Source organism: Mauremys reevesii, linkage group 9 (genome assembly GCF_016161935.1).
Source record: "Mauremys reevesii isolate NIE-2019 linkage group 9, ASM1616193v1, whole genome shotgun sequence".
Taxonomy (NCBI): Eukaryota; Metazoa; Chordata; order Testudines; family Geoemydidae; genus Mauremys; species Mauremys reevesii.
Window position 1 is genome coordinate 44,290,884 of NC_052631.1, and position 12,788 is coordinate 44,303,671.

The 12,788-nt window shown below is 45.5% G+C and overlaps 1 protein-coding gene across 3 annotated transcripts in view; it reads right to left on the reverse strand.

The window, feature by feature from the left end:
* Positions 1-10,553: 10,553 nt before the first annotated feature.
* Positions 10,554-12,788, reverse strand: part of YEATS2 (YEATS domain containing 2) — a 73,720-nt gene continuing 71,485 nt past the window's right edge. For all 3 annotated transcript variants that reach the window (XM_039486895.1, XM_039486893.1, XM_039486892.1), the window contains one exon: positions 10,554-10,832. In XM_039486895.1, coding sequence (XP_039342829.1) covers positions 10,724-10,832 — 109 coding nt within the window. In that variant the 3' untranslated portion in view covers positions 10,554-10,723. The remainder of the gene's footprint in view (positions 10,833-12,788) is intronic.

The window sequence follows — 12,788 nt, forward strand, 5'->3', positions numbered from 1 at the left end:
TTAATTTTTTTTGCCAGTTTTGATTACCTTGAAAATTAGCTTTGTTAATGCAAAAGTTGCAGCTGCAGAGTTCAAAGTCAGAAGATGCAGAAGTTAAGATCCCCTGATGTCTGTTAATCTGCCTACCTTGGCCACGGATACTAGTTTATTGCAGATATTTAACACAGCTCTAAAAATACCGCATGTGTACAGCAAGGCCAAGTCCACATGCAGTAGGAAACATCACTTCTGCATTTCTTGACTTATTTTAACTATGCAACTTTTACATCTTATGTATCAAGTTTCTTTGAAAAAAAAGAGAGAGGTGAAAGTCCCACCAACTTGCTATGAGGCACCAGAGAGCAGAGAAGAGGCACCAGAATCCCTAGGTCAGGGACGTACTCAGGACCTGCAGTGTTTGGGGCTGAGGTAGGGGTGTGTGTGTGTGTGTGTGTGTGTGTGTGTGTGTGTGTGTGTGTGTGTGTGTGTGTGTGTGTGTGTGTGTGTGTGTGTGTGTGTGTGTGTGTGTGTGTGTGTGTGTGTGTGTGTGTGTGTGTGTGTGTGTGTGTGTGTGTGTGCGCGCGCGCCACTAGGAGAAGAACCCTGAACAGCCTCGCCTCCCCTCCCCTCTCTCAATGGAACGATGTGTGGGAAAGTCCATGACTAGATCCTCATGGCTTTTTTTCTCTTATGTCTTCTCCTAGGGCTATTTCTGCAGGAGGGCTCAATGTCACTAAGATGTGTACATGCTTAAAACAGACACTAACAAATGTTCCATCCCTCCACTCCCTAGGGTTGCCAACCCTCCAGGATTAGCCTGGAGTCACCAGGAATTAAAGACTAATCTTTAATTAAAGATTATGTCATGTGATGAAACCTCCAGGAATCCATCTCACCAAAACTGACAACCCTACCACCCCCACAAATGAGAGAGCACACGCACAAGCAGTGAATCCTAGCATAGCATCTCAGGATCAATGCAATTCTTCCCTGTGCATTCCCAGCTGATTTTCAATCATTCATAACAATCAACAGCCAACCAATTGTTTCTCAAGCTCAGATGCAGACCCAAGGCCGCTGGCAGAACTATTTACATGTTTCAAGGCTGTAGCATTTGTGTACTAGGTGTGGTGGGTAACAATTCTTTTCAAAAAGGAAAAACATTGAGCTGCAGAATTCGTGGCAGCTTATGAGATTTTCCTCAAATCTACTGGTGAGCTTTTCAGAAAACAACATGTGTGAACTGCAGGATTATCCCTGAGATTGGTTTGCAGCCTCAGCTACAGCTTTGACAGCCAGACTCCTGCTGATAGGGAGAGGGTAGAAGGGGGCCCAGCCAGGGCCACCCCTCTGCCAGAACCTCTCTGAACCCAAAATTGGGCAAGGAAACCCTCCCCCCACTCTGAGGGCACTAGGATCCAGGCAGTGCCCCCCACCATGTGCTTTTGGGGGAGAAGTGCAGAGAGGAGCCAGCCAGAAACTCTCGCTGGCAGGAATAGAAGCAGTGGGAGCCAGGATCTCTGGCCACACGACACTGTTCTCTGTCCTTTGCTGATTGCTCAAGCCTCCTTCCTCCCTGCCTTTTTACCTCAGCTTCACTCCACAGCTGTTCTTCCTCCCTCGCTCTCTCCCCCTTACCTTCCCCTTTAGCAGATCCCCTATTAAGTAACACCCTTCCCCCCACTGCAAATAAATAAAATCACAAAACTAAGTTTGCCACCACCACATTGTTCCCTCTACTTGTGTGTTCGACTCTTCCCCGACCCAGTGTCTGTCTGGTCTAGCTAGGCCATATTGTCTTCTTTCCTTCTACTACCTGGTCAGTCGGTCTGTCTGTATCCAGCTGTTGTCACTTAGACTTGACTCTTTAGGGCTGCCTTTTTGTTCCATTTGGGGTCCTGGCCTGTGGCTCCTAGGCACTGTGAGAATATAAATAATAGTAGATCTAGCCCTCTACACACGCACGCTCCCGCCAGCACCTTGTCCACGCTAACTACAGAGTATCACATTCCCAGTAAGAAAAAAGCTGCTTAGTTTTATCTCACAGACCTTGTGGTCCCACCTGCGTCATGAGAGCACACTACCACATGGGAATTTTACAGTGGTCATTGCTTTATAATGGCGGCCAACACCACCAAACTCTTACATAGGACATACCCACACTGGAACAAGCTCTTGGATATTCTGCTGGGTGAGGCTCACAATACACCTTTGAAAGGCCAAGCCTTTCCATTGACCCCAGGAGCATGCTGAAGGTTCCCCTACTTGTCTTAGCAAGGTTCTTCCAGGTGCACAGTTGCTAATTGCTCTTGGGCTTTACACCTAAGCCCTACCCCACTGAATGGTACATTTTGCTTTGAAGCCATTTGAGGTTCCATGTTCTCACGGGCAGCAGGTGCTGGCTGAGGGTGAGTGTGGAGGGAGACCCCCCCCAGAGCAGCGCACCTCATGGTGCTTAGAATTGTAATGCATACTGATGCCTGTAAACGAGCTGCTGAGAGTTGCCACCTGCTCACAGCCTGAAGCATACTCAACAGCAGAGCTAGTGGGGGACTCCATGGGGTGTCCTTCCAACCTGAGGGAAAGCCCACCAAGGAGGGGGAAAGCCAGGAGAAGAGACCAGAGGCTCTTTGAGAGGGGGCGGACGAAAGGGCAGGAGCAAGGAGAGAGTGGCATGGGGGACAAGGTGGGAGCAGGAGAGGATAAAGAGTGCTGTTTGTAAGAGGAGGGATGCAGGGGAGAGGACAAAAGGGGGCAGCTGTGCTGGTGTTATACATTATGCCACAATATCCAGATTATAAAGTCTTTAACTATAAAACCTGTGATGGTCTTTTCTCTCTGTGAATCATATTGCAAGAGTGGTTTATTTGAGTCACACAATAATATCCCTTAAAAACAGATTTTATAGTTATGACCTATTATAATCCATGCCCTATAGCATGATGTGCAATGAAGCACAGGTGTTCCACATTCTGCTGGCTTGTCACCCAACCTGTCTGGAGGTTGAGAGGTGTATTTCCATTTTGCAACACTGTCTCCACTGTTCTAGTCAGGAAGCCAGAAACATTTGCACTTCTGCATGTCTGAATAGAGACTTTCTTGCATGTTCAGTTGTTTAATTGACTTCTGGTAATTTGATCTGATCACCTAAAAAGTTGAGTAACATTTTAATGATCTTTGATGTAAAAAGGTTTCCTTATAGCTAAATTACTTTCCCTGTGTATTGTATGAGAATTTCTCATTTGATTGGCAACAGGATATGGGGCATATTATAGTTCATATTTTCTCCATATAGGGCACCATTGTCAGGTACGTTCATGGGATCAGTCCAGTTCATGGTTTTAGTGCAAATATCTGTCTAAGAGGAGCCTTGTTTGCTTTCGTAGCGCAGATGGCAAGGACTGAATGTCCAGAGGAACTGAATTGCCCATGTTTGGAGGTGATCCTTCCACATCAAGGAGGCGGCACACTGGAATATGTACACTGCTGGTGCCTTGCTGTACCTGTTCTGTACCAAAACAAAGGACTTATTTCTCAAGGGCTAGCAACCTAGCACCCTTTGCAAGCACCACAGTCACTTTAAGGGGTTGGGGTAAAGCATCAATTAGAAGTCAGCGTAATGATTCCATTGCGATGTCAGGCTCTTGCCACCTGGGATATTCACAGTGTTGTGAATATCACATACAATTGCAGCCAGATGGCTGGTATTTGGGAAAGACCTTCCTTGCTGGAAGGGATGGATGGTAATAATAGAAAATCAGAAAAACGTGATCAATACAAACATGTGGCAAGTGTTTTGCATGAATGCATTTTCCATCTTCTACAACTGAGGGTTTATTTCCTGTAAATATGTTTACAAATATGTCAATCAGCATGTGGGAAGGCTTCAGCGAAAATATTCCTAGTGTGTTAATAACAGAGACTGGTAACCTGACAATTTTGTCCATTTGTTGGTTAGTCTTCCAGGGCCTGATTCTCATTCACACTAAAGACTCTACTGTAAATGAGAATCAGGACTTCAGTACTCTGAAAGACAGTACAAGGCTCTCATCTTCTGAGCTACATAATGATTGACAATTTTTACCATTCCTGTCAAGAAAATTCATAAATATCCTGCTCAAAGCCAGTTTGATTTCTTCCCTTCTCAGTCAACTTTCAGGGCTTGTCTACACTACAGGACTATTTCGAATCTACTTAAGTCAAATTTGTGGATTCGACCTTAATAAGTCGAATTTGTGTATCCATACTAAATACACAAATTCGAAACTATCCCACATTCACAGGGCCAGCTTCTTTTTTTTGGAGCGGTGCACTGTGGAAAACCTATCCTTCCGCCGCCGCCCGCTGCCCATTTTTTTTGTGGGGATTCCAATGCATGCTCCTGTCTTCCTTGAAAGCGCCCGGGAAATCTGTGAGAAACCGGGCGAGGGGCTCGGCAGCACGTGAGAGAGAGTGGCGCAGACCTCTCAAAAAGCAGAGCGCAGTGGGCAGAGATCATGGTGGCAATGGGTCAAGTTCATGGTGTGGAGCGGGACCGCATAGTGCTGCAGGTCTGGGATGACACAGAGTGGCTGCGAAACTTCAGGATGCGTGGGCACTTTCCTTGAACTGTGTGACTTGCTGTCCCCCTGCTGCCAGCGCCAGGACACAAGCGGAGCAGCCCTGACTGTGCAGAAGCGAGTGGCCATAGGAAACTTGCCCGCCAGACAGCTACCGGGTCAGAGCGAACCACTTTGGCGGCGGCAACCAACCGTGGGGGATTGCTGTCCATTCAAGTAGCCCACGCAATGCGTGAGCAGCCATTCGGGATGTCAGGCACCAGGACCCTGCACAAGCATACACCTCAAGGAAAGACCGGGCAGCATATACACCACACAGACTGTCCTGGTGCCTAGTGTGACCAGTCTGTGTGTGCCCTGCAGTGACCCCTTTTAATAATGTAATACACAGTGGGGGTTTGAACTTGGAGTTGGGACTGGTTGATGCTGTAAAGAAAGAGCTTGTACAAATTTACAGCGACGACAGTCTCTACTAATTATCGGTGTGCTGCGTGCGGTGCAGCAGTTCTTCTCGGCCCCCTCGCCCCTCCGTCTTGTCACTTTGGGTGAGGGGGGAGGACTTCTTGGCGTGGAGCGGTTGCAGATGCAGCAGCTCTCTCCTCCTCTCCTGCTGTCTTGAAACATCTACAAGGAGGCGGGCGCGCCGCGCCTCCGTTCCATCTAGACCAAGCAGCGCTGAGCGCAGCGTTTGCTGGCGCCTGCTGCCCCTTCCTCCTCCTCCTCCCAGGTGGCTGCCTGCTGGCACTGGCCTCTCCTCGACTGTCTCTGCTCTGCCTCTGCTCTGCCGCCTCCTGGCCATCAGTTCCTGGAACATGTCGTCCCTTGTCTTTTTTCTTTGTCTTAATCCGAGCCAGCCCTCTGTGAGGGGATGGCGGCAGTCGGGGAGGAGGAGCGAAGTGATGATGTGTGAAAAGTAAAAGATTTCTTGAACACATACATTTGCAAACACAAAACACAGTCTAGTTAGTTTCAGTGAACAAGACCAAAGAGGGAACCAAGTCTCAGGAGATCTAGTCCGAGAGTTGGAAATCGCTCAATACGCTCATTATTGCACTGCATTGCACTGAGAGAGCGATAGGCGAGGCAAGATAGCTGCATCCTTTGCACAAAGTAGTAAGCCTTACAGTTATCAGTTAGTGTAGCTGTGCTGTCCTGTGCTCTGCTCTCTGTGCAATGTGCAAAAAGCAAAAGAGATGAGCTCCCGCCAGCATCTCCCGCCAGTGATGAGAAAAGACCCCTGCTTTTTTCCTCTGAGGCCCTGTTAAGGTGGCTGTTAGCATTCATTTCATTCTTAAAAAAAAAAAAAAAGTAAGAGGGTCATTCTTAAATTAAAAAAAAAGTAAAAGCGGGTAATTCTTAAAAAAAACTTAAAGTAAAACTAAACTCTGTTAAGCAAAGTCAAAGTAAAACTCTGTTAAGCGTAAGTCAAGGGTCATTCTTATGCAGTAAAAGTGCACACCAGTAACAGCACACTAATTCCACTAATTAGATAAAGCACTTCAGCAACAACACCACCCTGAGGCGCAGGCAGGCACAGAGAGGCGAGAGAGAGCAGAGCCCTGCACAGACACCTGCACAGACCCTCCTGCCATGCCTGATGAGCTCCGGTCCCCTCGCGAGGAGGTGATGGCTGGAAGAGCACCAATAGCACCCAACACCCAGCACAATAGCATCAAACCTCTTGCTGAGGCTTTTCCAGCTGCTCTCTGAGAGCTTTTGAAATATCCCAGAGGACTATTGCTCCATTGCTGTTTGTGTAGACCTGCTGTTTGTTTAGTTTTCATATTTAAAAATTTTTATAGTATTTTTATTTTTTTATAAAATCCTGTCTTAAAAAAAAAAAATTTCCTTTTTGTTGTACTTACTTTTGATGATCCCTCCCCTGATTCCTCCCCTGGCGGGGGGGGGGGGACGGTTTGGTAGGGATCTCTGAGGTGATGAAGAGATCCTGGCTGTCTCAGGAGGAGTGGGTCGTCGCTCGCCTCCGCCGCCCTCTTCAAAGACCTTCTCATCTTTCCCCCATCGCACAGGAGAGGGGGAAACTCTACTACACCTCCCTCCCTCGGAGTCGTCACTGGTGGGTGGGGGGTGGTGGCAGACCCACCTAGAATGGCCATGCAGTGCTCAGGCATGCATGTCTGGGGGCTGGGCTCCGGGCGTCGTTTTGCCGCTTGACTTTTTGACCCCTGGTCTTAGTTCTTTCACTTTCTTCGGCACTACGCATCATCATCCTGTATCCTTTGTCTTCTTTGGCTTTAGAGACTTTTCTCGAGGTTTCTGCTCTTGTGTTGCGCAGCTCGCCAGCTCGAGACTCCACGTCACACACAGCACAGCAGATCCGATCCTCCCCTTCCGAGTCCATGCTTGGGATTGCCCGGACTCCTCTGCTGGAGCCTCTGCATCGTTTGCAGGTGCTGGAGGAGCTTCCGATGTGCAACAGACACAGCAGATTCAACCCGCCCAGACAGGAAAATGAATTCAAATTTTTTCGTCATTTCCTGGCTGTGGGCTGGCCAGAAGCTCGGACTGACTGTCAGAGCGCAACAGACAGGTGCACTGTGGGTGTGCTCCCGCTCTGCTTGTTTCTTAGCATCCACACCCATCAGCACAAGAGCTAGCAAGCGCGACTTAGCGCTTAGCGTCCACCCGGGTGGGGGGTGTAAACCAAATCCCTCCAGTTCCTAGTTCAATTCAATGGCTTCCTGGTGGTGTGTTGAGACGTGTTAGTTCATTAAAGTCCTAGTGTAGACCAGGCCTCACTCATTTCTAAGGGCAAATAAGTCTGCTGCTGTTTGCATGGGCACATCAAGGGTAGCTTAAACTTTTTTTGCTCAGTTCCTGGCTCCCTCTTTCAAAAGAATGAAACCTTCATAATAAACCATAAAAAAACCTCAAAGGCAAAAACTACCTTTTGCTTTGGCCAAGTTTAAGAACTTTCAGGTTTTCTGCAGAGCCAACAAAAGATAAAATTCCTGTTTTGCTTCAGGCACAAAACACCTGTTTTATGTGACATGCAGTGCAATGGGGTATGCTGCAGAATGATAGTTTAGAAAAACTGTATTTGGGTGACAGGTGAAAGTCAGACAATGTCATCACAACTAATAAAAGAATTTATTGTAAACTTATGTATATTACACAATTTTACATTATAATACAGAATGTGGAGGATTTAACACTCAACATTTCAAATATGGACAATGGTTGTAAGGAGATCTTTGACTGACATTAAGACTTTTTAAAAAGCCACAGAGCATATAGGGGAATATTCTGAAATATTCCAATTTCTTTCACACTTAACTTGGTTTACCAATTTTTACACCCTCCCCCTTGTTGTGTGACATAACTTTCTTCCCTTCAGTTCTGATGGAACAGATTATCTTCTCATGAAGAAATGTCTCTCTCACCACTCTTGAAAATTCAAAAACCTGTTTGCAAAAATGTCCTGCATTTGGACGACTAAACAAATATTATTGGTAGCTGCTTTGGGTTTCAATGGATAGCTTGTTCTTAGCAAATTTCATGTTGGATTATTCTCCTAGGGGTAACGATATTAACCTGGCTTGCTTAGAAATGAATCAAGAGACTCAATCATTGTAGCTCCTTCAAACTACTACAGAATAGATGCCTTGGTTTAGGGGACTTTTTAGAACTCAAATGCTGAAAATCATGCGGCTCAAGCAGTTGGGGCAAGATTTTGAATGGCAGGTGCCCAAAGATGGGCTCCTACATCCATAGGAGCTGCTGGGTGCTCAGCACTTTTGAAAACCAGGCAACCAATGAATCATTTAGTACTAAGGGACGGAAGTGCATGTGTCGCTCCAGAATACCAGTGCACTGGCTGCCCCAAAGGGCAACTAACTGCCACATAGGGAAGAAGGTTTTATGCAGCCTGGGATGGGACTACAGAGCCTAACTTACAAATTGTGTACAAGTGTATCTAAAAGGTGTAGGTGTAGAGGCTTGACTTCCCTACAGTCTGCAAATCAAACATCAAGGATAAGAGGCTGCCAGGCCCCAACAGGGAAGCTAAGGTAGGGCCTGATATTCCTAAATTAAACTGATTCCTCTCCACTCTCAGCACTGGCCCAGCCCCTGTGCTCTAGCAAGAGTCCCCACAGCAAGAGTACTTCAGACTATTGTAGAGCAAGGGCCAGATTGTGCAGCTGCTCCTCAAGCCAGCGAGTGCTCTCTCAGGCAACTGCCCTTGCTGGGTGCTCACCAGCACAAGTAAGAATTCCACAGCTGGGCCCGAGTGTTTAAAACATCCACGGCAATGCCATCAAAGCTCTTCATCTCAGAGCCCAACTCAAATTCCCTCTCATCAGTCCCATTTTCAATGTTAAGGGCAAACTGAGTAGTACTGTACTCCAGTCCTGGTGATTTCAATGGGACTATCTGCAGATGAAGGTCCTCTTTGCGGTGGGCACCAATGGCCGATTCTGGCCTGAGGAGGACAGTGTCAAGGGTCTATAGTTTAAAAACTAATTTAATTTTATTCTGGTTTGTACCTGCTCCTTGAAAGCCTGAAACCACCTTTTTTCAGCTGAATCACTCTCCCTGGAGCGTGCACATAGTTGTGTTTAACTGCAGAGCTCCTGGTATCAAGTTTATTAATTTTCTAGTGAAGAAAGCACTCAAGTATTAGTTTTGAAATACACCCTATTCCCCAACAAAAGAAGCTTATTTAGCACTTCTAAAATGCTTTACATTTTGAAATTGCAGCACAAATATTAATTAGGCCTCAGAACATCCCTATGAGATAGGTATCCTTATTCCCAATTTTCCATATGGGGAAACTGGGGCACTGAGCAGTGACACAACTTCCTCCAGGCCAAGCAGCAAATGAGTGACCCAGATGGGACCAGAACTCAGGAGTCCCCGGCTCTCAGGCCCTCATTCAACCTATTATGTGGTACTGCCTCAAAAAGACAAGGACTTTGAAAGCCTGGTAAAGTAATAGTCAAATTTTGGGCCCCTCAACATTGACAGCATGTTTACATACCAGGAAGATTTTTATATTGCTGGTTAGACCTTCTTACGTCAATAAGCATTCGCAAGGCTGCAGTGTGCCCTTCAGATGTGGCATCCACAAGGAGGAGAACATGGCAATACCTAAAGCAGGTGAGTGGTGGGACCGGAAGTAAAGGTTCTACCCACAGCCACGGTATCAGATGCTGCCATGTCCAAAGTACCTGTGTTTTCCCCAATCCTGCTGGGCACCTTTCTGCTATACAGAGTTTAAACCAAAGCTTTGTTGCAGTCAGTTCCTCACAATCTGTGCTGATCATGGACTAATGTTCTCCAAAGATTTAAACAAGTATTACAGAGCTAGTGGCTTGCTCTCCAGCTCAGTAATCGGAATTCTTCCAGCAGCCAAGATCAATATTTGCTAGAGAAGCAAAGGATCTTGCCAATTAACGCCCAGAAATCTTGACACAATCCTCCGTGAAATGAGCCACGCATCCAAGTCACTTTACTTTTCCCCTCACATAGGTCACATGCTCAGTTAGTCTCTTTAAATTTGACGTTATTCATTCATCTTGGCCATGCCCCCAACCTACCATCACCGGGATGTCTGAGGTGCTCACTCAGACCCTCCTAAAGGAAGGAAATATTTGTTACCATTCAGTTAGCTGCATGGTTGGTCCTGCTGTGTAACTGGAGCCATGTTCATGGCGTTCAACTATATCTGCACAAGTTGCTCACCACAAGCATCAGCCTCCAAACAAACCAACTTCCAAAGCTGCCTATTGCTTTGCATGTATTCGCAATACTTTGGGAAAATGGTCTCCAATGGCCCCCCAGCTCACAGCAAACCTGTACTGGTCTGTGGATTGCCTCAAAGGGAGCTGTGGCTTTCCATCTTAAAAATACATCACCTCAGCAAGCTATCCAGTCATCAGCTGGAGGAGGCCTATTTTGCTGCCAAGTCTTTTTCAGCTAGCAACTGAACGCAAACTGACAAAGTTCGCTCATCACTTACTGAGTAAACAACACTGCAATCTAACAACTTGATTTGGAACAGAGCATCATTTTGTTGCATTAAGGTGCATCTTTAATTGGAGGTAATGATCTAGTAGCCCAACATTATAAAATGTATATAATAGCGTCCTACAGAGTCAGTGGAATTGTCATTAAATACTTCACTCTTCAATCCATTGTTACTACAGCGTCTTCAGGTTATTTCACTGTTCCTCATTTAATATCCTCATATGTTTGTTTGTGAGGAAATCAAGAAAGGGAATATTACAGATGGCTTGGTGAATATTCATCACTGTGATCTCTCTTGGAATCCTGCAGAGAACAAATCAAAGAAACTATTACAGTATGCAAAAAGCCAACTCTCTCTGAAGTGCCAGGCCAATAAATTGACTAATGGGGGGGAAAGCCAAAAAATGATAATAGTGTTACAGTTACAGAGACAAGGTATGAAAATGCCCTAGCACAAAATGGATGCTATCAGAAAATTTGGAGGAATACTCCTTCGGCATAAGCATATGAAAATTAAAGGGAAGTTCTGAAGTATCAGTTTTGTGGAACAGGCAGTATTTTAATTAAGCCATTTGCTTGCACATATTAAACACTAAGGTCTTGTTTTTCAATTTCAAGTTCTGCTAGAACACCATGAAGATAGGGTGAAGAAGTCCCTAAACAAAAGGAGAATAGCATTTGGATCAGGAGTTACTGTAAGAACGACTTGATTCCTATGCTACTAAGTAGGCTACTGGGGTCTTGTCAGGCCACTGGCAGAGCATTTGTAGGTCAACTCGTTTTGATCAGGGTGGAGAATATTCCACATCTATCCCAGAACCCTGAAGACAGCCGCCTCCCACTTAACTTTCATCTGTAAGTCCTTGCGTTGCAGCAATCCTTCCAAATGGGAACTAGAGAGGACTTAGGAGTCAGTCGCTGCTGCCCCTCACTTGGCTCAAGGGAGGAAAGCAGCACTTTGCTCATTCTCCCTCCCCGACTGACTGAGGATGAATTTGCTGCTTCTACAGAAAACTCGCACCCCTGCCAGCCCAGGAACCATGAGAATGGAATGCAAACCATTGTAAAACTGAAGTGCTTCTGGTGAAAATACTGGGCCAACACTTACAGTCTAAGCTGATCACTTTAAAGTTAGTTTTCAGGTGACTAATAATTTTACATCATCATATGTACTGGTCATCTTTAAAGGAAGACAGCCTTCAACAGAAGTGGGACCCCTTACACAAGCCAGCAACGGAGTGAAGATTTTTGTTCAGTAATTCTTCTAGTAATAAACTATTTATAATTTTATTTTATTAACAAAGGTAATAGACATCCTGCAAAGACCAAAAGTGTGCATGCTATAAGACAAAGGAAAGCGTAGGTCCTCTACGTAGCGGGGAAGGAGAGCTAATAATTGATGACATCAAGAAGGAGGAGGTATTTAATGCCTAAAAAGGTTAATGGTGACTTGTTACTCAACACAATTAATATTAACAACACAGGAGAAGGAACACAAGTCAAAATAGGGAAAGAATAAAGGTTAAAGAATATTTAGATAAGTTAGATGTAGTCAAGTTGGCAGGGCCTGAACAATTCATCCAGGGTACTTAAGGAACACGCTGAAGCAATCTCGGAAGACTTAGCAATGATCTTTGAGAACTCACGGAGGATGGGCGAGGTCCCAAAGGACTGGAAAAGGGCAAATATTGCACCCTTTTTTAAAGATAGGTACTAAGATGATCTGGGTAATTTTAGACCAGTCAGCCTACCTTCAATACTTGGGAAAACACTAACAGAGTTTTAAGGAATAGGCAGCATGGATTTGTCAGAGCAAGTCATACCAAACCAACCTAATTTCCTTCTTTGACAGGATTACTGGCCTAGTGAATAGGGGAAGTGATAGATGTCATGTATCTTGATTTTAGTAAGGCCTTTGTCACAGTCTGACAGGACATTCTCATAAGCAAACTGGGGAAACGTGGTCAAGATGAAATGACTGTAAGGCGGGTGCACGACTGGTTGGAAGACTGTACTAAACGACTAGTTATCAATGGTTCACTGTCAAATTGGGATGGCGTATCTAGTGAGGTCCCTCAGGGATCTGTATGGGTCTGGCACTATTTAATATTTTCATTAATGATTGGATAATGAAGTGGAGAATACACTTATATAAGCTGGGAGGGGTTGCAAGAACTTTGGAGGATGGGATTAGAATTCAAAACCACCTGGACAAATTGGAGAATTGGTCTGAAATCAACAAGATGAAATTCAATAAAG